Below are 24,878 nucleotides of genomic sequence, written 5' to 3' on the forward strand. Positions count from 1 at the left end.
AAAGACTTGTATGCATGCATATAAGCATAACCAATGGACATAGACACCAGGGGGGTGAGGGTATGTACGGGAGTGGGGTGGGAGGCAATGTGGGGGTAAGGACACATATGTAATACCTTAATCAATAAAAAAAGAAAAAAAGAAAATCAAAAATTGTAATCCACCATATTAAAAAGAATTAAAAAATTAAAACTTAGTATAAGCCCACCATATAATTATCTCAATAGATGCAGAGAAAACATTTAACAAAACTCATTATCTGTCTCTGATAAAAACAAAACAAAACAAAAAAAACACAAAAAAAACTTCTCAGCAAATTTTTTAAAAAGGGGGTTTTCTTGACCTTAAGGGACATCTACCAAAGCCCTTCAGCTTAAATTATGCTCAATGGAGAAAGATGGCATTCCTTTCTCCTAAGATCAGAAACATGTCTGTTCTCACTACTTCTATTTAAATTTGCCAGTGAAGTAGGATGAGACTACTGGAAAGGAAGAAGTAAAACTGTCTTTTTTTTTTTTTTGTAGATGGCATGATTTGTCAATGAAGAAAAATTAATGGGCAATACTAAAATGCTCTTAAAACTTTTGAGTTTAAAAAGATCACAGAATAAACAAAACCAATAAAATAAGATCAATAAACCAAAATCAGTTACATTTCTATGTTCTAATAATGGAAAAATAGGAAATTGGAATTATAAAATCATCTTTCATATTAGCATAAAATTTTCAAACACATAGGAATAAATCAGACAAAATGTGCAATTCCTGTACACTAAAAACTACAAAAATATTGCTGGCAGTAATAAAAGAAGATCTGAATTAATGGAAATATATATCATGTTCATGGATTAGAAGATTCAATATAATTAATGGGCCAATTCTCTCCAAATTTATCTACAGATAAAATGCGATTCCAAGACAGTATAAAACTACAGTAACCATGATAGGAGAAGGAAAGACATACAGATGAATAGAAAAGAATAAAGTGTCCACAGTTGTATGATGAACTGATTTTTTTGACAAAAGTGCAAAGGCAATTCAGTGGAGAAAAATAATCTTTTCAACAAATAGTACTGAAAGAATTGAATATGCACATTGAACAAAAATGTACTTTGACTCATTGTTTGAACTCTCTATAAAAATTAACTCAAAATGGATCATAATTCTAAACTTAAACCTAAATCTATAAATCCTTCAGATTAAATCATAGGAAAAAATCCTTTTGCCCTTTAGGCAGATATTTCTTAGATTTTACACCAAAAACATGATCCATTAAAGAAAAGACAAATAAATTCTATTTCATCAAAATTAAGAATTTGTACTTTCCCAAAGACATTGTTAAATAAATGAAAAGACAAATCACAGTTTAAGAAAAAAATATTTGCAAATCACATATCTAATATAAGTCTTGCATCCAACATATAAAAAGAAATCTGAAAAAAGGTGAAGAGATTAAGGGAACAAAACCTCATAGACACAGACAAACAGTATGGTGATTACCAGAAGGAAAGGGAGATGAAGGTAGGTAGAAGAGGATATAGGGGGGATAAATGGTGATGGAAGGAGACTTGACTTGGTGTGGTAAACACACAATACAATATACAGATGATGTATTATAGAACTGTACACCTGAAACCTACAAAATTTTATTAACCAATTTCACCCCAATAAATTCAATAAGAAAGGAAATCTCAAAACTTAATTAAAAATCTCCAAATAATATTAAATTAGAAACAAATTGGCAAAAGATTTTAAGAAAATTCATCAAAGAATATTTATAAATGGCAAATAAACATATGAAAACTTATTCAGCATTTTTAATTAGGGAAATGCATAATAAAACCATAATGAGGTAGTTCTGTAAACCCATTAGAATGTCTAAATATTAAATCAGAAACATACCAAGTATAGGCAAGGATGTGGAGCAACTAGAGCTATCATAGATTGATGGTGTGAATCTAAAATGCTGCAAACACTTTGGAAAACATTTTGGCAGCTTCTTGAAAAGGTAAACATAAAATTATAATATGACCCCATCCTCTTAGGTCTTTACCAATGAGAAATGAAAGTATATGTCTACATAAAACTTGTATATGAGTTCATGAGCTTCATTTGCAATAGCCCAAAACAGGAAACAACTGCCCATTACCAGATGGATGAATAAAAAAATTTTAGTATATTTATACAATGGAATGCTACTCAGCAATAAAAAGGGATGAACTATTGATACACACCACAATAGGTCTGAATCTCAAAATAAATATGCTCAGTGAAAAGTTAGACAAAATGAGTACATTCTGTATAACTCCATCCTATATAATAAAGAAGTAATATGCAAATTAACCCTCACGCCCTCACAAGATGGCTGCCTATGACCAGGCCGGCAGGGGGGTTAGTGAAGGATGACCAAACAACTGAACAGCAGGGGGGTTAGTGAGGGACAATCAAACGACTGAACAAGCAGGCTGTGTGGGGCGACCGACCAGGCTAGCATGGTGGGGGTGCAGTTGGGGGTGACCAGGCTGGTAGGGGGGGCAGTTGGGGGTGATTAGGCTGGCGGGGGAGCAGTGAGGGGTGACTAGGCCGGCAGGGGGGGCAGTTGGGGGTGATTAGGCTGGCGGGGGAGCAGTGAGGGGTGACTAGGCCGGCAGGGGGGGCAGTTGGGGGGTGACCAGGCCAGCAGGGGGGCCAGTTAGGGGCTATCAGGCCGGCATGCAGAGGCAGTGAAAGGCAATCAGGCTGGCAGGAGGGGCAGTTAGGGGTGACCAGGCAGGTGAGCAATTAGGAGCCAGTGGTCCAGGATTGTGAGAGGGATGTCTGACTGCCGATTTAGGCCCGATCCGTCGGATATCCCCCAAGGGGTACCGGATTGGAGAGGGTGCAGGCTGGGCTGAGGGGACCCCATCCCCCATGCACGAATTTCATGCACCAGGCCTCTAGTTTATATATAAGTCTAGAAAATGCAAACTTCTATAGTGACAGAAAGCAAATCAGTCTTTGCTTGGGGTGGGGATAGATAGATAGAGGTATGAGGAAGGTATTTTAAAGTGGGGAAAAGAAAAAAATTAATATTTATAATGTTCATTTTAATATTTTTGATTAAAGACTTTCTATTTTAGAGCTATGTTAGTTTCACAGCAAAACTTAAAGAAAGATACAGATATTTCCCAGAGACCCCTCTGCCTCCATACTCATACATAGCCTCTCAAACCCTCTCATCCCCCACCACAGTAGTACACATGTAGCAATTGATGAATCTACATTGATGCATCATTATCACCCAAAGCCCATAGTTTACCTTAGTGTAAACTCTTGGTATTATTCATTCCGTGGGTTTGAACAAATGTGTAATGATATGTATCCATCATTATATTATCATACAGAGTATTTTCACTGCCCTAAAAATCCCCTGTGCTCCACCTATTTATCTATCCTCACACCCACTTCTGGCAACCAATGGTCACTTTACTATTTCAATAGCTTTGCCTTTTCCAGGTTGTCATATAGCTAGAATCAGATAATATGTAGCCTTTCTAGACTGGCATCTTCACTTAGTAATATGCATTTAAAGTTCCTCTATGCCTTTTTATGGCCTAATAGATCTTTTATTTTTAATGCTGAATAATACACCATTGTCTGGATGTGTATATACAGTTTCTTTATCCATTCACTTATTGAAGGATATCTTAGTTGCTTCCAAGTTTTGACAAATGTGAATAAAGCAGTTATAAACATTTGTGTGCAGGTGTTTGTGTGGATGTAAGTTTTATATACTTTTGGGTAAATACCAAGGAGTGCTTTTGCTCAATCATAGGATAAGAACATATTTAGGGTTTTCTTCATCTCTTTTTTTATTATTGATTAAGGTATTACATATGTGTCCTTATCCCCCCATTGCCCCCCCACTCCCGTTCATGCCCTCACCCCCTTAGTGTCTGTGTCCATTGGTTATGCTTATATGCATGCATACAAGTCCTTTGGTTGATCTCTCCCCCATACCCCCACCCTCCCCTACCTCCCTCTGAGGTTTGAGCAGCTGATCGATGCTTCTCTGTCTCTGGATCTCTTTGTGTTCATCAGTTTGTGTTGTTCATTATAATCCACAAATGAGTGAGATCATGTGGATATTTATCTTTTTCTGACTGACTTGTTTCACTTAGCATAATGCTCTCCAGCTCCATCCATGCTGGTGCAAATGGTAGGAGTTCCTTCCTATTTACAGCAGCATAGTATTGCATTGACCATTGCACCAAAAAAATTAAGATACCTATGAATAAACTTTACTAAGGAGGTAAAAGACCTCTACTCAGAAAACTACAGGACGTTGAAAAAAGAGATAGAGGAAGACATAAACAGATGGAAGAACATACCGTGTTCATGGATTGGTAGAATCAACATCATCAAAATGTCCATACTACCCAAAGCAATCTATAGATTCAATGCACTCCTCATTAAAATACCAATGGCATATTTCACAGACCTAGAACGAACTCTCCAAAAATTCATCTGGAATAAAAAAAGAGCCCAAATAGCTGCAGCAATCCTGAGAAAGAAGAACAAAGTAGGAGGGATCTCAATACCAGATATCAAGCTGTATTACAAAGCCACTGTTCTCAAAACTGCCTGGTACTGGCACAAGAACAGAGAACTCAGAAATCGACCCAAACCACTATGCTCAATTAATATTTGACAAAGGAGGCAAGAGCACACAATGGAGTCAAGACAGTCTCCTCAATAAATGGTGTTAGGAAAATTGGACAGATACATGCAAAATAAAATGAAACTAGGCCACCAACTTACACCATACCCTCAAAAAAACCAAACTCAAAATGGATAAAGGACTTAAACATAAGATGGGAAACCATAAAAATATTAGAGAACATATTTAGTTTTGTAAGACACCTCCAACTGTCTTCCAAAGTAGCTGTACTATTTTGCCTTCCTACCAACAATGAAGGAGAGTTTCTGTTGCTCTACACCCTTGTCAACATTTGCTGTCATCACTGTTCTGGATTTTGGCCATTCTAATGGGTGTGTAGTAGAATCTCATTGTTGTTTTAATTTGCATTTCCTTGATGCCAAATGTGGAGTATCCTTTCGTATGCTTAGTATCTTCCTTGGTGATGTGTCTGTTAAGTCTTTGGTCCCTTTTTAAAATCACATTGTCATCTTACTGTTGAATTTTAAGAGTCCTTGGATATATTTTGGATAATAGGTGTTTATCAAATGTACCTTTTGCAAACACCTTTTCCTACTCTGTGGCTTGTATTTCTCCTTGACCTTATCTTTTGCTGAGCGAAGTTTTTAATTTGAGCATAGCTTATCAATTATTTCTTCCATGCATTATGCATTTGTTTTTCTATCTAAAACGTCATCACTATATCCAAGGTCATCTAGGATTCCTCCTATGTTATCCTCTAGGAGTTTTATAAGTTCGTATTTTACATTTAGGTCTCTGACCCATTTTGAGTTAATTTTGTGAAGTTGTAAGGTCTGTGTCTAGATTCATTTTTGCATGGGAAGTTCAGATGTTCCACTAACATTTCTTGAAACGATTAAGAAATTTTTGTTAGTGACAGTTATGTTTATTGTTATATATGTGAAAAAATTTCAATTCATATACTTTTAATATGTGTAATTTATTGTATTCTAATCATACTACAGTAAAATTGCTTTTTAGAAGTAAGTTTTGGACACAGACAACAGGGGGGTGAGGGCATGAGTGGGGGGTTGGGGGGTTAATGGGGGGATGAGGATACATATGTAATACCTTAATCAATAAAAAAATTAAAAATAAATAAATAAAGTAAGTTTAACACAAAAATAATAAAACATATAGATTCTGCTGAAGGATTGTGTCCACATGCACACTTCTAAAAACAAACAATACTAGACACCTAATGAGAACAAGAAATTAACCAGTTGACAATCTAAAATTCATGTCACAGTCAAACTTACCTAAACAAGATTTGTCTCTCTACCAGTAGCATCAGCATTTAATGGGAGCTTGTTAAAATGCAGATTCTTAGATATCAGAGCAGACCTATTCAATCTAATTCTGGGGGTAAGGCCTGGTAATCTGTGTTTAAGCAATCTAGCCAAATGGTTCTTATGCAAGCTTGACAGTTGCTAAAGAGCTGTATTCTTGTTATCCTAATTATAGTACATCAAATATTGCTTTGTACCATATAATTACAAAAATAAAATAGAAATAACACAAAAATACTATAATCATGTTATCCAATTCAATCATTGTTTTCATTTGTCCATTAAAGTAGTGCCTCGTCCATATATTTATATAATGTTTGCATTTTACAATATTATATTCTAATCCATATCATATTATAATCTAAAATAATTTTAATCTTAATTGACATTATAGTAGTTTATCCTAATTTCAATTTTTTCTACACACAGAAATCAAATATTTTTCTGTTTGTACCTTCCTTGAGAAACTATTCTTAAAATAATTTTTTTATTCCCATGATCATGTACATTCTTATTGTGATTATAAAGTCCCCTTCCTATAAAAAAATAACATTTTTATGAGTTCCTTTGAGTCACAATCTAGGCTCTACTTCTAAGTAAATTTGTCTGTGATCCTTTTTAATACTAGTTTATTATATATGATCCAACTGTATCACAAAATGTCATTCTTTGTATAATTTCTACTAACTCTAACTCTTATTTTTTTCTGAATTTTGGGCAACAATATGTGCCATACATTTTATATAATCCATTAAGAAAGTTCATTCATTGAATGAATATTTATTGAATATTTTTTCTGTTGGGCATTAGCAATACAATGATGAAGAGAACATGATTGATTAGCTTAAGAGGTAATAAAGATGGTGGAGTCAAGATTTTAACAAATTTCTGCCTGAGGTAACTGGGTTGCTTTATTTCCTGCAATAGGGAAGAAGGTAGAAAGTTAATAAATTCAATTGTTTGTTTATATTAAGCTTGCTTTGGGGACAATTATAAAACTTCTCTTTGTGCTAACTCTTCATCTGTAAAATGGAAATAGTATTTACCTCATATTGTCATTGAGAGGATTAAATAGGATAAAAACAGGGAAAGAATTTAGAATAAACTCTGGCATGTAGAAAATAAATAATACATTTTTGCTGCAATTATTGCTGTTGAGTTGTAGTTGCCTGTGTGATATTCAAGTGGAGATATTTAAGACAGTTGGCCCTGTGAGCTAAGCTTTTAGGGAAAAATGTGGTGATATTTGAGATTTCTCAGGGAAAGAGAGAGAAAGGATCAGAAAAGGAATCCAGAATAATACCATTATTTAAGGGATAGGGAAAGGAGAGAGAGAGAGAGAGAGAGAGAGAGAGAGAGAGAGAGAGAGAGAGAGAGAGAGAGAGAGAAGTTTATTTCACAAAGAAATGCAAGCATAATTTTTATCCAAATATAGACAGGCAGCAAAAACCAGGTGTGTGTGTTTTTAAGTTTGACCTTCATATATAGACACACTATGCCATTTTCTATGTTTGTGTTAGCAAATTACTGTAAAATCTAGATTAAATTATTGCCTGACAGCCAGTAGCAAAGGGTAGGCACACAACAAATGCCTGCTTCCTACCATCTATATTAGGAATTAGGTAAAGGACCTCCCTCACACTCTCCTCATGGAAATCTCTATAGTTTCTACTGCAGGAAACATTCTACCTTTCTAAGGCTAGGGATTGGTCCTGCAATTATTTTGGCTACTCTCCAGGAGTTCCCCTTCTATCTTCCTTGGTTATATTACTCAGTCAGCTACATAGGACCACATTATCTATACTATAAAAGGCTAATACGCAAAGTGTCCCCTAGGAGTTCAACCATGAGACCAGGAGTTCAATTGCTCGCTATGATGTGCACTGACCACCAGGGGGCAGTGCGGATATGGTGGGGTGCTGAGGGAGTGAGGAAAGGAGGAGGCGGGGAGGCAAGGGGGAACCGCATGGTGGCAGCGCTTGGGTGGTGAGGGAAGGATGAGACGGGGAGGTGTGGAACCTGATCAGCCCTGATCACCGGCCAGGCCTTGGGACCTGACCCGTGCACAAGTTTCGTGCACCAGGGCTCTAGTTTGACTATACTGTGAGGAGATTTCACAATATATAATTTATTGGTATATGATTTATGAAATTAAAACCCTGTAATTTCAATTTCTAGTTTATTTCTTTCTCATCTGTAACCCAGACAGCAATTATGCTTATCGGAAAATGTAGCTCTCTTCAAGCATTATCCTCAAGTTTTGGCTGAGATAGGCTCTAAATACTAGCAGAGATCCCACATAAGGAAATCTACTAGAACTAGATTTTTTTTCCCTTCTAACTTCCATTCTGACTGTCACTTGTGATCAGATTTCTACTACCAGTTCTACCAGGAATGGGCTATGTAATGATTTGAGGCAATTCAAAACTAAAATTTTTAAATATTTTCTTTCTCTTCTTTCCCTCTATTTCCTTCAAAATAATTAAGTTGAGGTTGTTGAATACTAAGTTATCATAATTATATAACTAATTAAAATTAAAAGAGCTATATTTATAGAAACATGTAGTAATATGTCAATAATAATTGTCAAAACTACAGGAATGTTTAGCCCTACCATTAACTGACTAACATTTGCTTTATTGGTTTTGAAGTTGTAAGTGGAAACTGACCAGAGCAGACTTTTCAAAGTATTTATATACACTGAGTAGCCAGATTATTATGATCTCTGAACGCATAATAATCTGGCCACTCAGTGCATGAATTCGTGCATGGGTGGGGTCCAGCCAGCCAGGCCAGGGGGAGGGGACATGGGCGGTTGGCCGGCCTGCCTGCTGGTCAAACTCCTGGTCAAGGGGACAATTTGCATATTAGCCTTTTATTATATAGGATATACACTGAGTGGCCAGATTATTATGCGTTCAGAGATCATAATAATCTGGCCACTCAGTGTATACTAGAATACTAGAGGCCTGGTGCACGAGTTCGTGTATGGGTGGGATCCAGCCAGCCTGCCCCAAATGGGGCGAATCAGGGCTGGGCTGGCATTGGAGAGGGGCTGCGGGAGGTTGGCCACCAACCCTGGCCCTTATCAGGGCCCTGTCAGGTCCGGGCCAGCCGGTGAGGGCGCTGTGGGAGGTGGGCTGGCCCCACTCCCGATGGGGTTGGGGGGTGCCAATCGGGAGTCGGCGGCTGGGTAGAGGGGCCACGGGAGGTTGGGGGGGGCGATCAAGGCCCAATCAGGCCAATTGGCCACTGCAGCGGGCATCATAGCGACTGGTCATTTTGGTTGTTCTGGTCGCTTAACTTACATATATATAGATTATAGTATGATTCAATATAATAAGGAATTTATTCTGTAAAAAATTATCCTAGATATCTAGACTAAACTTAGTATTTACCACACACATGTGCACACACACTCTCACACATACACACTGGGGATATGAATAAAAGTCTACTGTATCATAACCTCTAAGGGAATGTGCCTCCAATGGCTCATTAATTAATTGTCTTGTAGATGCGGATGCTTTGTCTTTTTTAGGTGCTGCCTAGGCTGTCACTGTGGATAGAATCTAGTGAAAGGGATCCCAGATGAGGTCCAGAATCTCTGGGCAGAGACTCAGCCTTTAAGCCTTAGGAAAGCAGAGGAACTGCTTGCAGCCCTATAGTTGGGTACCTGTATTATGAGGCGATGAGCCCTTGGGATTTTTAAACTTAGTAGTGGTGAATTTTTTTTCTGTTGGGGTTTACACTCTTACTATGATTGGCTGTAAGCAAGCTAACTAACCCTAATGTGTTGATTAAATTATATATATTAGTACATATGGAAGGTCTGCTACCCCCATCTAGCTGGCTGTACAGATATGCATGCACATCAGGCAGCCTTAGATTCTGATAAGATACTGATGAGTAGACACTCAATGGTAGGTAAGCAGCTGATAGATGTATAAATACTGATAAGATACTGATGAGTGGAGCCCTAGCCAGTTTGGCTCAGTGGATAGAGATCAGCCTGCAGACTGATGGGTACTGGGTTTGAGTTTGGTCAAGGGCACATGCCCAGGTTGCAGGCTCGATCCCGAGTAGGGGCATGTAGGAGGCAGCCAATTGGTGATTCTCTCACCATTGATGTTTCTATCTCTTTCTCCCTCTCCCTCTCTGAAATTAATTAATTAAATATATATATATATATATATATATATATATATATATAATCTAATAATAGACAAATATGCAAATTGACCGCACCTTCGCTACACCCAAGCCACGCCCACCAACCAAGCCACGCCCACCAACCAATCAGGATGGATATGCAAATTATCCCAACAAAGATGGTGGCTAATTTGCATATCGCGACAGCGTAGAAAGAAGCCAAGAGCTGCAGAAGGGAGCAAAGCTGCAGAGAAGCAAGCAAGCCGGGGAGGAGGAGAAGGGAGGAGCGGAGGCGGGGCTGGGGGAGAAGGAAGTTGAGCAGGCGGGGCCTGGGGAGAAGGGGCGGGGCCGGGGGAGAAGGGAGGAGCGGAGGCAGGGCCAGGGGAGAAGGGAGGAGCGGAGGTGGGGCCGGGGGAGAAGGAAGTTGAGCAGGCGGGGCCGGGGGAGAAGGGGCGGGGCCGGGGGAGAAGGGAGGAGCGGAGGCAGGGCCAGGGGAGAAGGGAGGAGCGGAGGCGGGGCCATGGGAGAAGGGAGGAGCGGAGGCGGGGCCGGGGGAGAAGGAAGGAGCGGAGGCGGGGCCAGGGGAGAAGGAAGGAGCGGAGGGGGGGCCGGGGGAGAAGGAAGGAGAGCGGGCTGGCGGAGAAGTTAGAAAAATAGGGGGGCTGGCGGAGAAGTTAGAAAAACAGGGGGGCTGGCGGAGATCGCGGGGCGGGGGACAAGGGAGGAGAGCAGGCAGGGTTGGGTAGAGTGCAGCAGGAAACCCTATTGCAGGATTTTTCCTGCAACGGGAATGCTAGTATATATATATATTCTAAAGATACTGCTGAGTGGACCCTCAATGGTAGGTAGGCAGCCCTCTTTTGCTGGTGTTAATAAGTGCTATGGTCAGAACTGGAACTTGAGTCACAATTCAAATAATAATTCTGAGTAGAGGAATTATTAGCGGTTTTCTCTTTAGTTTTGTTTTCAACAATAAATGTATTCCTTTTTGTATTAAATTTATAATCAGGAAAAAAAATTCATGTTCTAGAAAGAGCCTTTCTGGCTTATTTATCTCCAATCAGCTAATGAATTTCCATTCTGGATAATCCTGCAACTCTTCTACTCTATAACAAATCTGAAAGCTTCTCTGATTTTTTTACTTCTTTTCATCCCTGCACCATACTTATTTCATTTAACCTTTGTAGACCTATTTTCCTGGGTTGATGACCATCTTTCCTGTTAAACTTTTTATGTCAGTATGGTTAAACCTCACTTCATCACTGATATGCTTTTTACTTTTACAAGAAAACATGAGATTACATGACCATATGTGATATAAATTCAGAATGATTTGTGTTTTATCACTCATATCTTAAAGGTTTCCCCACATTAGTGGATTCTGTATATTTTGTATTATTAAATTATTTTCTCTAGATAGTTATTTGATCCTTCTGATTCTCAGTCATTACTGTGCTTGAAAATTCATAAATGACCTTACCTTTCATTCCATTTTATCTGCAGGGGGAGAGAGGATTTCCAGGTTTGGAAGGCCATCCAGGTTTGCCTGGATTTCCAGGTCCAGAAGGGCCTCCAGGGCCTCAAGGACAGAAGGTATGTGTCAAGTTGCCAACCAGTAATACCAGAGGAATTAAGCCAGGTCACATATATAAATAGGTGTCAAATCAACTAAAAAGTTGTTGACTTATAGCCATAAACTAATATTTAAATAAAACAATAGAATAGCTGAGAGTTCTTCATTGGTTTAAAAAAATGAATATTACTGCCATAATAAAATGCTTTTGGAAGATGCTGTTAATTGTATGTGATTATTGGGATTCTTAACAAAAATTAAGTTCTGTCAGGATTTTACCTGAACTGAAGAAAGCTGAATTGCCAGGTATCAGAGTAGCTGATTAAGACAGACAAATTGGAAGCAACAGTGAAGCTTTTAGCCACTGACTGTGACAGTATAAGCAAAAAGTTAAACCAGAAAAAGTGTCCACTTCCCCACCGTTCCATTTTTTTTTCTCAGGGAAGAGCACCAGTGAGGCTCAGATGGATCAGCACAGACATGGAAAATTGTTTTACTGCTGAGAGAGCTTGGAGCAAAAAATTCCTGTTCTTTTTCATGGACCTAGGGGTGGGGAGGGGGAAGGGAGAGGGGAAAGAGTTGGAGTGGAAAACTACTAAGTCAGAGTACAGAAGAAGTGTCCTCAAGGTTCCTCCCTCCCTCTTCCCCTGTCTTTTCACACAGGCTTCAGAGGCCTTTCAATGTAAATATGCGTAAGAGCATGACCAGTCAGGGGGCCAGAGTCCTTGACTCCAACTTCCTTCAGCTACTGCTAGGTATAGGATATGCACCAAGTCTGGTCTACAACAGGCCTTTGTAATTGTCTGTAGTTGGACCTGAAAAATCATACATATGATTTTAGCTAGATGTCTCAGTTCCATTCCTTGATATTTCAGGACCCATGTGAGAAACATAGGCTACCCCATTATGAACCTGAATGGGTTGGGCTTTGAAGGTAAAAAAAAAAAAAAACAAACACAGGGTAATTAATCTGAGGCCACAGTAGATAATGGTCATGATTAAAATCATTGAAGTCTGCATGGGGGATTGAGTGTAACCATGAGCTCTAACCATTGCTAAGCCAGGAATAAATGACCCATAGCCCACCAGATCTACTTTAGAAAGTCAGGAGTCTTTTTTTCTTAAATCTTGTGATAGAAATTTCTACTTTGCCAGTTTCAGTGATCTCAGTGCAACATGAAATGCTGGCAATAGCAAAACTCCTCCTTGGCTGGCCAGCAGGAAGTTGAAGGCTATGCTGTTATTCAACACTACTTGGGCAAGAAGTTGAGGCCAGCTTTTTGTGCTTCCAAAGCTGAAGTAGTGTCATTAATGATTTCAGTAGAGGTAAAGGACCGGGTACACACTATGTTTTCTAAATGAATAACCCTGACATTGAGAAAAGTTGCCTGAAGTATACACATGAGCAGATAGTAATATCACATGACAAATCTCCTGAGTAACTAGAGTCTACCTGGTTTTGAAGTTCTCTTTTTATTCTACTTAGTGTGATATGCTCAATGGGAGGGGCTTGTTTGAATATGTGGAAGTTTTTTATGAATGCCCCATAAGTAAATGTTACATTGGTAGGAATATCGAAGGCCTTACTTTTAGAAAAGAAATAATACCTAAAAGGGGGCACACACAGTGCTGGGAGTTTGAGTCATTAATTACCATGGGGCAATCAGTTAGAAGACTTTCCTGGTGGGTAGTGTCCTTTAGTGGAATTGTAAAATTTGTGTATCGTGGGGGCAAGTATAGGAAAGGAGAAGCCCACCTCTATGGAGGTCAAAATAGCCCCAATGGCAGATCCCATATCTCTGTTCCCAGAAACTTCAGCTAATCTCATCTCAGAAAGGAACAAGTTGACATCTGTCCAACTGTGGCAATGCAATCAGGTCCAGTGTAATAACTTTGGGGTATCTGAGGTATTAAAAATTCCATATTTAGATAAGTGTCCACTTATTGCATTTAGTGGCACAGCAGTCAGACATTAATCTGCCAGGTTGGGTTGTAGGTGACATATATAGCAATTTGTCAAATTTAAAGTGGTGTCAACCACCTGAGACAAGAGTGTCAATGAATTTGGTGAAGTGGAAGTCTCACAGGTTATTCTATGGTAGAGAAAGAAGAGAGAATAGATCCATGTAACCTCTCCTTCAATTCCCAGGTTCATGATCCTGAAGGTGCTATCATCCTATCAGTTGGAAAGACTTTTCCCCATTGATTGCAATATGGGCAGTCTCTCCTATACCATGAGCAAAGATGGCATGTTATATGTATGTTAATATGGGGAATTGTAAGATTGGGAGAAATATATATATTTTTAAAATGTCTCTTTTGGTTCATTGCCCTTTACCATCTGTATTAGGTAGATTGGTGAACTGATATATGAAAGGGCATCTTCAGTTCATTTGCCTGAAGGAAAGTTGTTATAAAACTTAATTTTTTCTATGTAATCGTGGCACATCCTGTCATTAGAGTAGGAATTCAAATGCATACTCATTAGGTAGTCATCCTAATAAAGGGGAAAATTAATTTAAATGCATAACTACATTTTAACACTTACATATACCAGAGCATAGAGTGTAGGGGTATGGTTGAGTATGATCTCCGAGGAGGTGGCATTATATCAAGGTAGTTTTGTTAGATTTAAAAGTGTTATGTTTGATCGAGCAATTGAATCAATACCCCTTCCCTGGGAACTGAGTTCCAGGCCATTTTGCAATGGACATTCCCTTTCGCTGAGACCACATTCCACTTGCTAAGACCATTATCTCTCCCCTCCAGACCTGCACAGAGAATTCTCTGCCTAGAAAAAGCCCACCAAAGTCCTTTAGAAACCTCTGATGCCTGTCACTGGGGGCTGGCGCCACTTTGGGACTCAACCACCTGGTGTGCAGATGATCGAATAAATTTGGAATCCCTCACCATTTTGGCCTGGTGCGTTCTTCCTTTGGTGACCCTAACATTTGGTGCTAAAACATGAGGGGGTTCCATGGGCCATCATCCAGGCTTTGATCACTCTGAGTTTGCTACTCAGAGAGCAATAGGCAGTGGCAGCTCGTCCTGGGCTTATCTCTGAATCCTACTCGGGTGACTCAACTGCTGGCCTTGATTAGGCCTCCCTCCCTTATGGATCCTCCTAAACCAGCCAAGGAGGATGCTGAATCAGGAATCTTTCCTTCTCCATTGCTGATAATGCCTTACCACTTTAGCCTCATGCGTTTCTCCTTCAGCAACCCTAAGAAAGAGCAGAAGGGACCTGTGTTAAATTTCCTGAATAAAACTTTACACTAAGGAAAAGCAAGATTTTAAATGACTGCATAGACTCTAAGTAGATGAAACACTCTAGAGAATTCCCTTGTCCAATGAGGTGCAAAAACAATAGAATGTTTCCTGTGCATCCAGGAGTAGCACATAAGTAGCAGAGAGAAGTGAAAGAGTCACGTGGATGGAAATGAACACAACTCAGTGGCAATCCATGCAAACTATTGGTATGAGACATCTCAATGAATTCCCGCTTGGACTAGACTGTCTCACCCTTCAACAGCATGGAACTCCTCAAGCTCCCCATAGTTTAGGCAGTCTTGTGAAAATGAGATGGGAACACAAATTGACTGAGGGAAAATTTCAGCTATATTAGTGAAATGAATGCTTTGAAACAGAAATTAAGAGTCCAAATTTGGCAACACATCACATCCAGCATAATAAGAAACTATAGAAAAATAATTTTTTATTTCTTGCATCTGAGTTTACCTCGGATTAAGGGCTGAATTCCATGCACACCATGCTGAGAAGTAATAATTTTAATAAAATTGTGTCAGATTTAAAAAGTTAACTATATCAGAATTCATTTGGAATAATTTAGCATTAACTGGGACTATTCTACAGTAGTATGATCATTTTTAAAGGTGTGGTTGTATACAGTTTAAACTTAGAAAGCATTCCTGTTGTTTGATTTGATTCCATTTCAATATGCATAAAATGAGAAGGTTAGACTGCTTTCTAAATTTTTGGGATTCTGAATTTGAAGCACTTTTGTCTCCAATATGACTTCATACTTTCCCACATAGCCAAATTTATACTTGTTATGTGATTGGGAATTATGGTACATGTGTATATGTTATCATATATACTAAATCTGCATACTCCTATATATGAAAGTTAAATGTATAAAACAAATATACATATATATGTATATATAAATGTTTCCAAAGCATTTATCTATTATTAAAAATAAAGTTTCATTGCTGGTCTTGTAAGAGCTATACAATTTTCTTAAATATATACCTATAACTGCAGCAGTTCACCTATTTAAAAATTTTGGAATTCTATTCATTTTTATTCTTAAGACCACCTCAGATTTAAAGGCTACCTTATTGTATGTTTAAAGTATATTATAACAGTGTGGTAGTTAATAAAACACTATTTTTTTCTTTTGACAAATAAATAAATTTTAATTAAATTTTGGTAGATATACATTCACTTAATTCAAAGTAAATTAACATAAGGAAAAAAATCGTCTTCCCACCTGTGTCCATTAGCCACTGAGTTCTCCATATCCCTTATAGGTACCCATTTATGTTATTTTCTTGCAGATGTAACTCAGATACACTTTTAATTATTTTTGTTTATAAAATGGTAGTATATTTAACACATTATTTTACATTTGCTTTTTACTTAGTATACTTGTAGATATCCCATATCAGTATACACAAAACCTCATTATGTTTATAACTGCTTTTTATTTCATTGTGTGTATAAACCATAATTAAGCTATGCCCTATTTAAGATAATTTAAGTAGTTTTCAAATTTTTGTTATTAAAAATAGTGTTACTAAGATATACATTTTTCAATTATAGTTTACTTTCAATATTATTTTGTATTGGTTTCAGGTGTACAGCGTAGTGGTTAGACAATCATATACTTTACACAGTGATCCCCTGATATTTCCAATACCTGCCTGGCACCATACATAGTTATTACAACATTATCGACTATATTCCCTATGCTGTACTTTACACCCCCATGACTATTTTGTAACTGCCAATTTGTACTTCTTAAACTCTTCACCTCTTTCACCCAGTAAGATATACAATGCTAATAATTTTATTTTCCCCAATAAGGCATTATATCTGTAAGGTTATTAGAAGTGGTATTGCTGAATCAGATAGTACACGTATTTAAATATTTTTATGAATATTGCTCCACAAGAAGTAATATGGTTAATTCTTTTTATTTTTCAATTACAATTTACTTTCAATATTATTTGTATAGGTTTCAGGTATACACCATAATGGTTAGACAATCATTATATGATTTATTCTTTTTTAATATTTTTAAAAATTGATTTTTATAGAGAGAGGAAGGGAGAGGGAGAGAGAAACATCAATGTGAGATGTCTTATTTCTGCCTTTAGTGGGAAAACACAAAATATTCATTGTGCAAATGGTCTTCTAGTTGTTTAAAAATAGAATTAAGTTTTCTCATTAGAAGTACATCTATTGTGGAAAGAGTAGAATATTAAGGTTTTGTAAAAGCAAGGTATGGTAGGCAGAATAATACCCACCCCCTAAATATATCCATGACATAATCCTCAGAACAACTGAAATTAAGTTTGCAGATGGAATTAAAGTTGGTAATCAGCTGGTCTTAAACAAGGGAGATTATTCTAGACTAGAGGCCCAGTGCACAAAATTCGTGCATGGGAGGGAGGGTGTTCCCTCAGGCCGGCCTGCACCCTCTCCAATTTGGGACCCCTCGGGGGATGACTGCTGGCTTCTAACCACTTGCCTGCCTGCCTGCCTGCCTGATTGCTCCTAACTGCTTCTGCCTGCAGCCTGATCGTCCCCTAACCACTCCCCTGCCAGCCTGATTGACACCTGACTGCTCCCCTGCTGGCCTGATCGCCCCCAACTGCCTTCTCCTGCCGGCCTGATCACCCCCAACTGCATCGGGAAGTGGGCAGCAAAAAATAGAAGACATCCCTCCCTATTGCACACAGACCCTATGTACAGGTCCACCTGGCCCAGGCCGGCGGGATGCTTGGCACATTCTCGGATCCCTGCTCAGGGGTGGGAGGGGTGACTGGTGGCAGCACATGTGAGAGGGGACCTCCAGGTGGCCACTCTGGTCCTGGCTACTGGTCCTGGCACTTCCTGGTCCTCAGTTCCTTCTTGGTCCTGTCTGCAGCCCTAGTTCCCCTACCTGGCTCAGCCTCCCCTCTCCATCCTGGCCTCAGATAGCCCCCTGGGCTCCTGGGGGCTCTGTCCTCCCCTCCCAGCCTGGAGGTCCTGATGGGAGGTTATGGCTTCTCAGAGACAGCCCTGCCACTCGTGTTCACACAGGGGAAGGGGTGCGTGTGGCAGAAGCAGCTGTGTAAATGCGGGTACAGGGGCAAGTCCTCCAGGGTCACTTGGACAGTTTGCTGATGATGCACATCAGGGCTGTGTCCTTGTCCTTGAGGCATTGGTTGTCAGCCTGGAGGTTGGACAGGCCCTTCAGCTCCTCTTTCAGCTCAGCAGCCTTGTGTTCCAGGGCCCTGCACTCAAATCTCTCCAGCTCCAGGAGGGCCAGCCTCTGTGCAAAGCTCTTCTGCCTCTGCTTGGCGCACTCCAGCTCCACCTTGAGCTGCGCCAGCCATTAATGTGGTCTCCATCAGGGCCTCACGAAATCTCTCGTTCTCAACACGCATCTCTGTGTAGAGCTTCCTGAAGCCTCCCTCGGGCTCTTCTGATTCAGGCTGGGGTTCTGGGTTAAGGGCCTGCTGCCTCCAGGGTGAAGGGCTGGATTTTGGGCTGATGTCCGCTGGCTTCACCTCCTCCCCATCCACAGGCCCTCTGCTCTCCTTGCCAACTCTGCGGTACTCCCTGGAGGCCTGTGGTCCCTGTCCCTGCCCATCAGGCACCTCTACTCTCTGGGCAGGGCCATTAGAATTCTCAACCCCAGGGACTCGGGGCTGCCAAGAAAGGTCCAGGCTCTGTGCAGCCCACTCTTGATTGGGATGGGAGAGTCCGATCAGGGGCAGGCTGGTTGGGGGATGGGCCGCAAGGTTAGCAGGCCCCATCCCCTGATTGGGCCGGTTCTCTGGCTACATTGGGTGGCGGCAGTTCACTGGAGCGGGTGGGAGCCACCACTGCCTGCGGGAGCTGGGGGGAGGGACCGTGAGGTCAGTAGTTCAGCCCACTTGCCAGTCAATGCCACTTCATGGCAACCGGTCATTTGGTTGTTTCAGTCATCACGGCCCCTGGCTTTTTATATATATGGATTGTCTGTGTGGCCCTAGTGTAATCACAAGGGTTCTTTAAATGTAGAAGAAGAAGGCAGAAGAAGCAGTGTCAGAGTGACTTAAGTTATAAAGAATCATTCAGCCATTACTGGCTTTGAAGGTTTAAGAAGGCCATGAGCTGAAGAATGCTGGTGGCTCTAGAACAGGGGTGGGGAACCTTTTTTCTGCCATGGGCCATTTGGAGATATATAACATCATTCGAGGGCCATACAAAATTATCAACTTAAAAATTAGCCTGTTATACAAATACATATCTATCAACAAGTGAATCTAAAAATCGAGTGAATAAAAAATCTGATGAACAGAATAAACTGGTGAACATAATAGAATCAGGGGCATAGAAAGGGAGTGGACTGACAATTCTAGGGGAGAAGGGGGTGTGGGGGGGTGCGGGAAGAGACTGGACAAAAATCGAACACCTGTGGACGAGGACAATGGGGGGCGTTAAGGGCATGGGGTGGGGTGGGAACCGGATGGAGAGGAGCTATGGGGAGAAAAAAGAGGAACAACTGTAATAATCTGAACAATAAAGACTTATTTAAAAAAATTAGCCTGTTATAATTTGGTCAAACATTGAAGTAACTCACCCTTAATGCTTTGGCAGAGCCAAACCTAATGATTTTGTGGGCCCTATGCGGCCCTCAGGCTGGACATTCCCCATCCCTGCTCTAGAAGTTGGAAAAAAAGATAGGAAGTGGATTCTTCCCCTAAAGCAGGTTGAGAACCGCTAGCAGGGTCGCCTAAGACCATCGGAAAACACAGATATTTACATTACGATTCATTAACAGTAGCAAAATTAAAGTTATGAAGTAGCAACGAAAATAATTTTATGGTTGGGGGTCACCACAGCATGGGGAACTGTATTAAAGGGTCGCGGCATTAGGAAGGTTGAGAACCACTGCCCTAAAGCCTTCAGAAAGTAACACAGCTCTGCCACTGGAACACCTATCATACCTCTGACTTCCAGAAATGTAAGGTTGTGCTGTTTTAGCTGCAATGTTTATAGTAATTTATAACAGCAGCATAGGAAACAAATATGCAAGGTAACCTTTTCTCAAAATAAAACTTTTCACAGAAGCCCCACATAAAACAGATAAAAACAGAGCTGTGCTAATTGAAGGAGGGCTGTGTCATAGTGATAGAGGAGGTTGGACAGGCCCTTCAGCTCCTCTTTCAGCTCAGCAGCCTTGTGCTCCAGGGCCCTGCACTCAAATCTCTCCAGCTCCAGGAGGGCAGGCCTTTTTATCATATAATAACTTACCTCAGTACTTTCCGTTTCAATAATACTAGTAAATACTTTTTCCTTGGGTATGTAAATTTCTCAATAATCTTCACTAAGGTTCACAAAATTTAATGATCTCATTTTATAATAAAAAATTGGTTATTTGAGGGCTATTTGAAAGGGAAAAACTAAGTATGTTGTATTTTTCAGGGTGATGATGGAAATCCAGGGCCACCAGGACCAAAAGGGATCAGAGTAAGTGATATGTGCTTATATGTCAAATATGTTGTTGGTAAAAACAGAGAAAAAGCAAATAAAGTGTTATGAGACAACAGAAGAAAAGACTCACATTGAAATGCAAAAATATTCAGTCTTTAAAAAATTAAAAGAGTTGCTATATGTCTATAATTAGCCCTTAGTATTTGGATAGTTATATTTACATATACAGATGTCTATACACACTAATGTAAGAATATTTTAAAGTAGCTTATGGTTAAAAATTACAAAGTGATTCATTCTAACAAATTGCCAATTCACTTAAAATACTAGTATATATCATACAAATGGTTTAAACCAGAAATTTCTAATCATTGTGATCATCTCAGTTCTCTGGTTTAACAGGGCTGGGCCCTCAGACTGTGTACCCTCCCAGTGTTATCATATACACATATTATAATTTTGTGTATCTTGAAGAGAATACATGGGAATCAATGGTTTAAACCACTGTGTTAAAGAGTAACTATTTTTTGGAAGAATACAATATTACTTCAATATACTTAAAAACTCATTCCATATTCAGATTTCCTCAATTGTCTCAAAGATGTCTTTTTATAATTGATTTGTTCTAACCAGAATCGAAGCAAATTACATATATTGCATTTGGTTGGTGTATTTATTAAGCTTCTTTACCATGCCATTGGAGAAACTGGGTCATTTGTATTATACTATGTTCCACATTCTGAAAGTAACTGATTGTTTATTCATGATGTCATTTAAATTGTTCCTCTGTTCCCCAATATTTTCTGCAAATTGGAGGTTGCCTTGGAAGAGGTACTAGAGAACTTTCTGGGGATACAGAAAGAGCTGTACACTTAAGATTTGTCAATTTTATTGTATGTAAATTATACTGCAAAAACTAAAGAAAATAGAAACATGTACCAATAAAAAAATCTTGATGTGTTTGTAACCATCAAGTGTGTGGTTCAGAACATTTCTCAGAAGAATTATATATATATATATCGATCACTTCAATAAAGTTTTGTGACTAGTGAAAAAAAATAACACTTTATAGGTCATGCTATGTACTTTCTATTCAATTACTTCTTATGGCCCAAATATCTGTCTAATCCCCCTTTTTATGCTAGGTTTAATCAGTGGTCTCAGGATTATGAGCCTGATTCTGCCAACAAAAATGTCCCCATCAGCTTTCACTTAGTGGTGTAGCATCCATCCATGATCATTGTCTAGATCCATTTTTTTTTCATTCAGAGTTGCAAAGTGATGATTTTAAAAATTCTATTAACCCTTCATTTATTAACTAGAATTCTAATTTATCAGCTGGAATTCTAATAGGGTAATGAGTTGCTATACCAGCAACTTCAAGTGATGATGAAGGAAGGTTGTTTTGAATGTATTATCCTTATAAACACATAGAATTTATTAGTTTCAAACAATTGTGCTCATTATTCTTTTGTTATTGTTTAAAGTATTACATATGTCACCTTTTTCCCCCATTGACACCCAACCGTCCACTCCCACCCCTGAGGGCAAGACCCCACCGCCCCAGTGTCCGTGTCCATTGGTTATGCTAATATGCATGCATACAAGTCCAAATTATGCCATCTTTGGTCTGTGGATGCCCTTTCAAGTTGGTCCCTGTCCTGTTCCCTTTTGACAAAACTCTATTGATCTTTGATAACTTCCTTGATTTCTGATACAAGACCCTTCAGGCTTATTTTGTACATTTTCTCTCCAGATCTGTAATTGGCCATGTCTCTGATTTCAGGTTCTTTTTAGTGAAAATTGTGATTTAGATATAACAGTCTGAATGTTAGGGGTTTTCATTGCTATTGGATTTGTCATTGTTTTGATGTCTTTTCAGTGGACAGAATTAGAAAATAGATATTTTTAAGAGAAAAATATCATGCATTCATATTATTCCAATCAAAATTTAAAATGAATAGGTTTTTGTATACTTATTCTCTCCCTGCCAGCTCTCTCTCCTTAAGGTGAAAATTTTGATTCTAAATGACATTGTACCCTCCAATATACCTATGTTCCTATCTTAGTTTCAAATAGTAATTTACAAATTAACAAAATAACAATTTCAATTTTAATGGTGAGAGTAGAATTCTTAAATGCCATTATTTTTCTTTTCTTTTCATCCTTTGAATTGACTAATTTCACAGAGGAATTATAGTCAAAATATTATGTTTTGAAAGCACTTGAAGTAATTATTTTCTCTGTATTGTTATGCCAGCAACTTGATATACATTAAGTTCATTGGTTCCAGTTTGTTTGCAATTTTTAATGATTTCCTTTTACCTCATTTATTTTTTATTTTTTAATATTTTAAACATTTACATTGTTCTATAAGGTAAGGCATAGTCAGGGATGTTCCTCATCCATCCTTGCATCCCCCCATTCTGTTCCTTCCTTTTCTTTAGATAAAATCATTTTTATTATTGTTTGTACATCTTTTCATTGTTTAGTATCACTACCCTTCTTATACAATGGTAGCATATTATATATACTATTTACACTTTGCTTCTTTTACTTAATATTATATCCTGGAGACCACTGTACAGAAATCTTCCTCACTCTTTTTAACAGCTGCATGGTTTTACATTATGTAAATTTACCATAAATTCTTTAGGCATGTTCTTATTGTTTCTAATCTTCAGCTATAATTATGATTATATATTCATTTCTAAAGTTAAGCTATAATGCTTCATTGAATAAACTTGAATTTCATATTTTGTTTCATAATTTCTAGTATAACTTTGGAGTAAACCCTTAGAAATGAGTTGCTTCAAAGGGTAAATACTTGAGTAATTTTGCTAGATACTTCCAAATTTCTCTCCATGGCATTTGGATCCCATTAGGGGTGTATGAGAATACCTTTTTCCCATACCCTCACTTAAAAAGAATATTGTCAAATTTGTATTTTTGATAATCTTTACAGGGGAATTGATTGAAGAATTTTTAGGGTTATCACATTGATGATCTCTGGTGCAGATATATTTGCCAGTTACCCATCCCTGCTGAATTCAATATCCATCACAAACCTTGGAGAACCACTTTATCTTTTATAAAAGACATTTTCTTCTCCTCCTCCTCTTCCTCCTCCCCCTCCTCCTCCTCCTCCTTCTCCTTCTTTTTTTTTGTTAATCCTCACCCAAGGATATTTTCCATTGATTTTTAGAGAGAGTGGAAGGTAGGGGGAGAGACAGAGAGGGAGAAACATCTATGTGACAGAGACACAATTGGTTGCCTTCCGCGTGTGCCCTGACAGAGGCTGGGGATCGAGCCTGCAACTGAGGTACGTGCCCTTGACCAGAATCGAACCGATACCCTTCAGTCCTTGGGCTGATGCTCTATCCACTGAGCAAAACCAGCTAGAGCTAGAAAAGACATTTCATCCATTAATTTGCCACCTTTTACTAAGTACAATGAAGACAATGCTCCTTCTAATAGGAGTTTCTTCTGTAGTTTTCTATAGAGACTTTTAACATGCATAGGAGTTTTTTTCTATGATGTGTAAAAGAACAGTGAGTGGCAATAATCAGTGAGACACAGTTTATTCATTGCATTTCTAAATGTAATTTTCACAATTCCCTTAGGTAGAATATTATTTCATTTTTACTAATTGTTATTTGGTTCAAGGAATTTATTTCTTCTTATAGGGTCCTCCTGGACTTCCTGGATTTCCAGGTACACCAGGTCTTCCAGTAAGTACGATTTGGATCTTATTTTTAAATCCCTTAAAAAGAATTAAAAGATTTCTTTTTTTATGGCTGAATAACATTCCATTGTGTAAATGTACCACAACATTTTTTTTTATCTATTCATCTACTGATGGGCACTTGGGCTACTTCCAAATTTTGGCTATTGTAAATAGCACTATGTGAACATAGGGGTGCATGTATTTTTTTCTGATTGATGTTTTGGCTTTCTTTGGATATATTTCCAGAAGTGGGGTCATTGGGTCATAAGACAGTTCCATTTTTAATTTATTGAGAAAACTCTATACTATTTTCCACAGTGGATGTACCAATCTGCGTACCCACCAACAGTCTACGTACTTGCCAAGTCAGAGAAAGACAAATACCACGTGATTTCACTTATGTGTGGAATCTAATAAAATAAAATAAAAATAGAAACATTCATAAATATGGAGAAAATACTGACAGCTGTCAGAGGGGAAGGCATTGGGGGAGTGGGTGAAATAGGTGAAGGGATTAAACAAAAAACAACAACATAAAAAATGTCATAAACACTGATGACGGTATGGTGATTTGGTGACTACCAGAAAGAAATGGAGTGGGGGAAGGTAGAAGAGGGTAAAGGAGGGATAAATGGTAATAGAAGGAAACTGGATTTTGGATGGTGAACACACAATACAATATACAGATAATGTATTATAGGATTGTATACCTGAAACCTATATAATT

At 38.7% G+C, this 24,878-nt stretch overlaps 1 protein-coding gene across 1 annotated transcript in view; it reads left to right on the plus strand.

The window, feature by feature from the left end:
• COL4A5 (collagen type IV alpha 5 chain) overlaps positions 1 to 24,878 on the plus strand; it is a 325,412-nt gene that overhangs the window by 132,739 nt on the left and 167,795 nt on the right. The window contains exons 3-5 of the mRNA XM_079764916.1: positions 11,643 to 11,732; positions 20,416 to 20,460; positions 24,111 to 24,155. Coding sequence (XP_079621042.1) covers positions 11,643 to 11,732; positions 20,416 to 20,460; positions 24,111 to 24,155 — 180 coding nt within the window. The remainder of the gene's footprint in view (positions 1 to 11,642; positions 11,733 to 20,415; positions 20,461 to 24,110; positions 24,156 to 24,878) is intronic.

This window comes from Cnephaeus nilssonii (genome assembly GCF_951640355.1).
Source record: "Cnephaeus nilssonii genome assembly, chromosome: X".
In the NCBI taxonomy this organism is placed as follows: Eukaryota; Metazoa; Chordata; class Mammalia; order Chiroptera; family Vespertilionidae; genus Cnephaeus; species Cnephaeus nilssonii.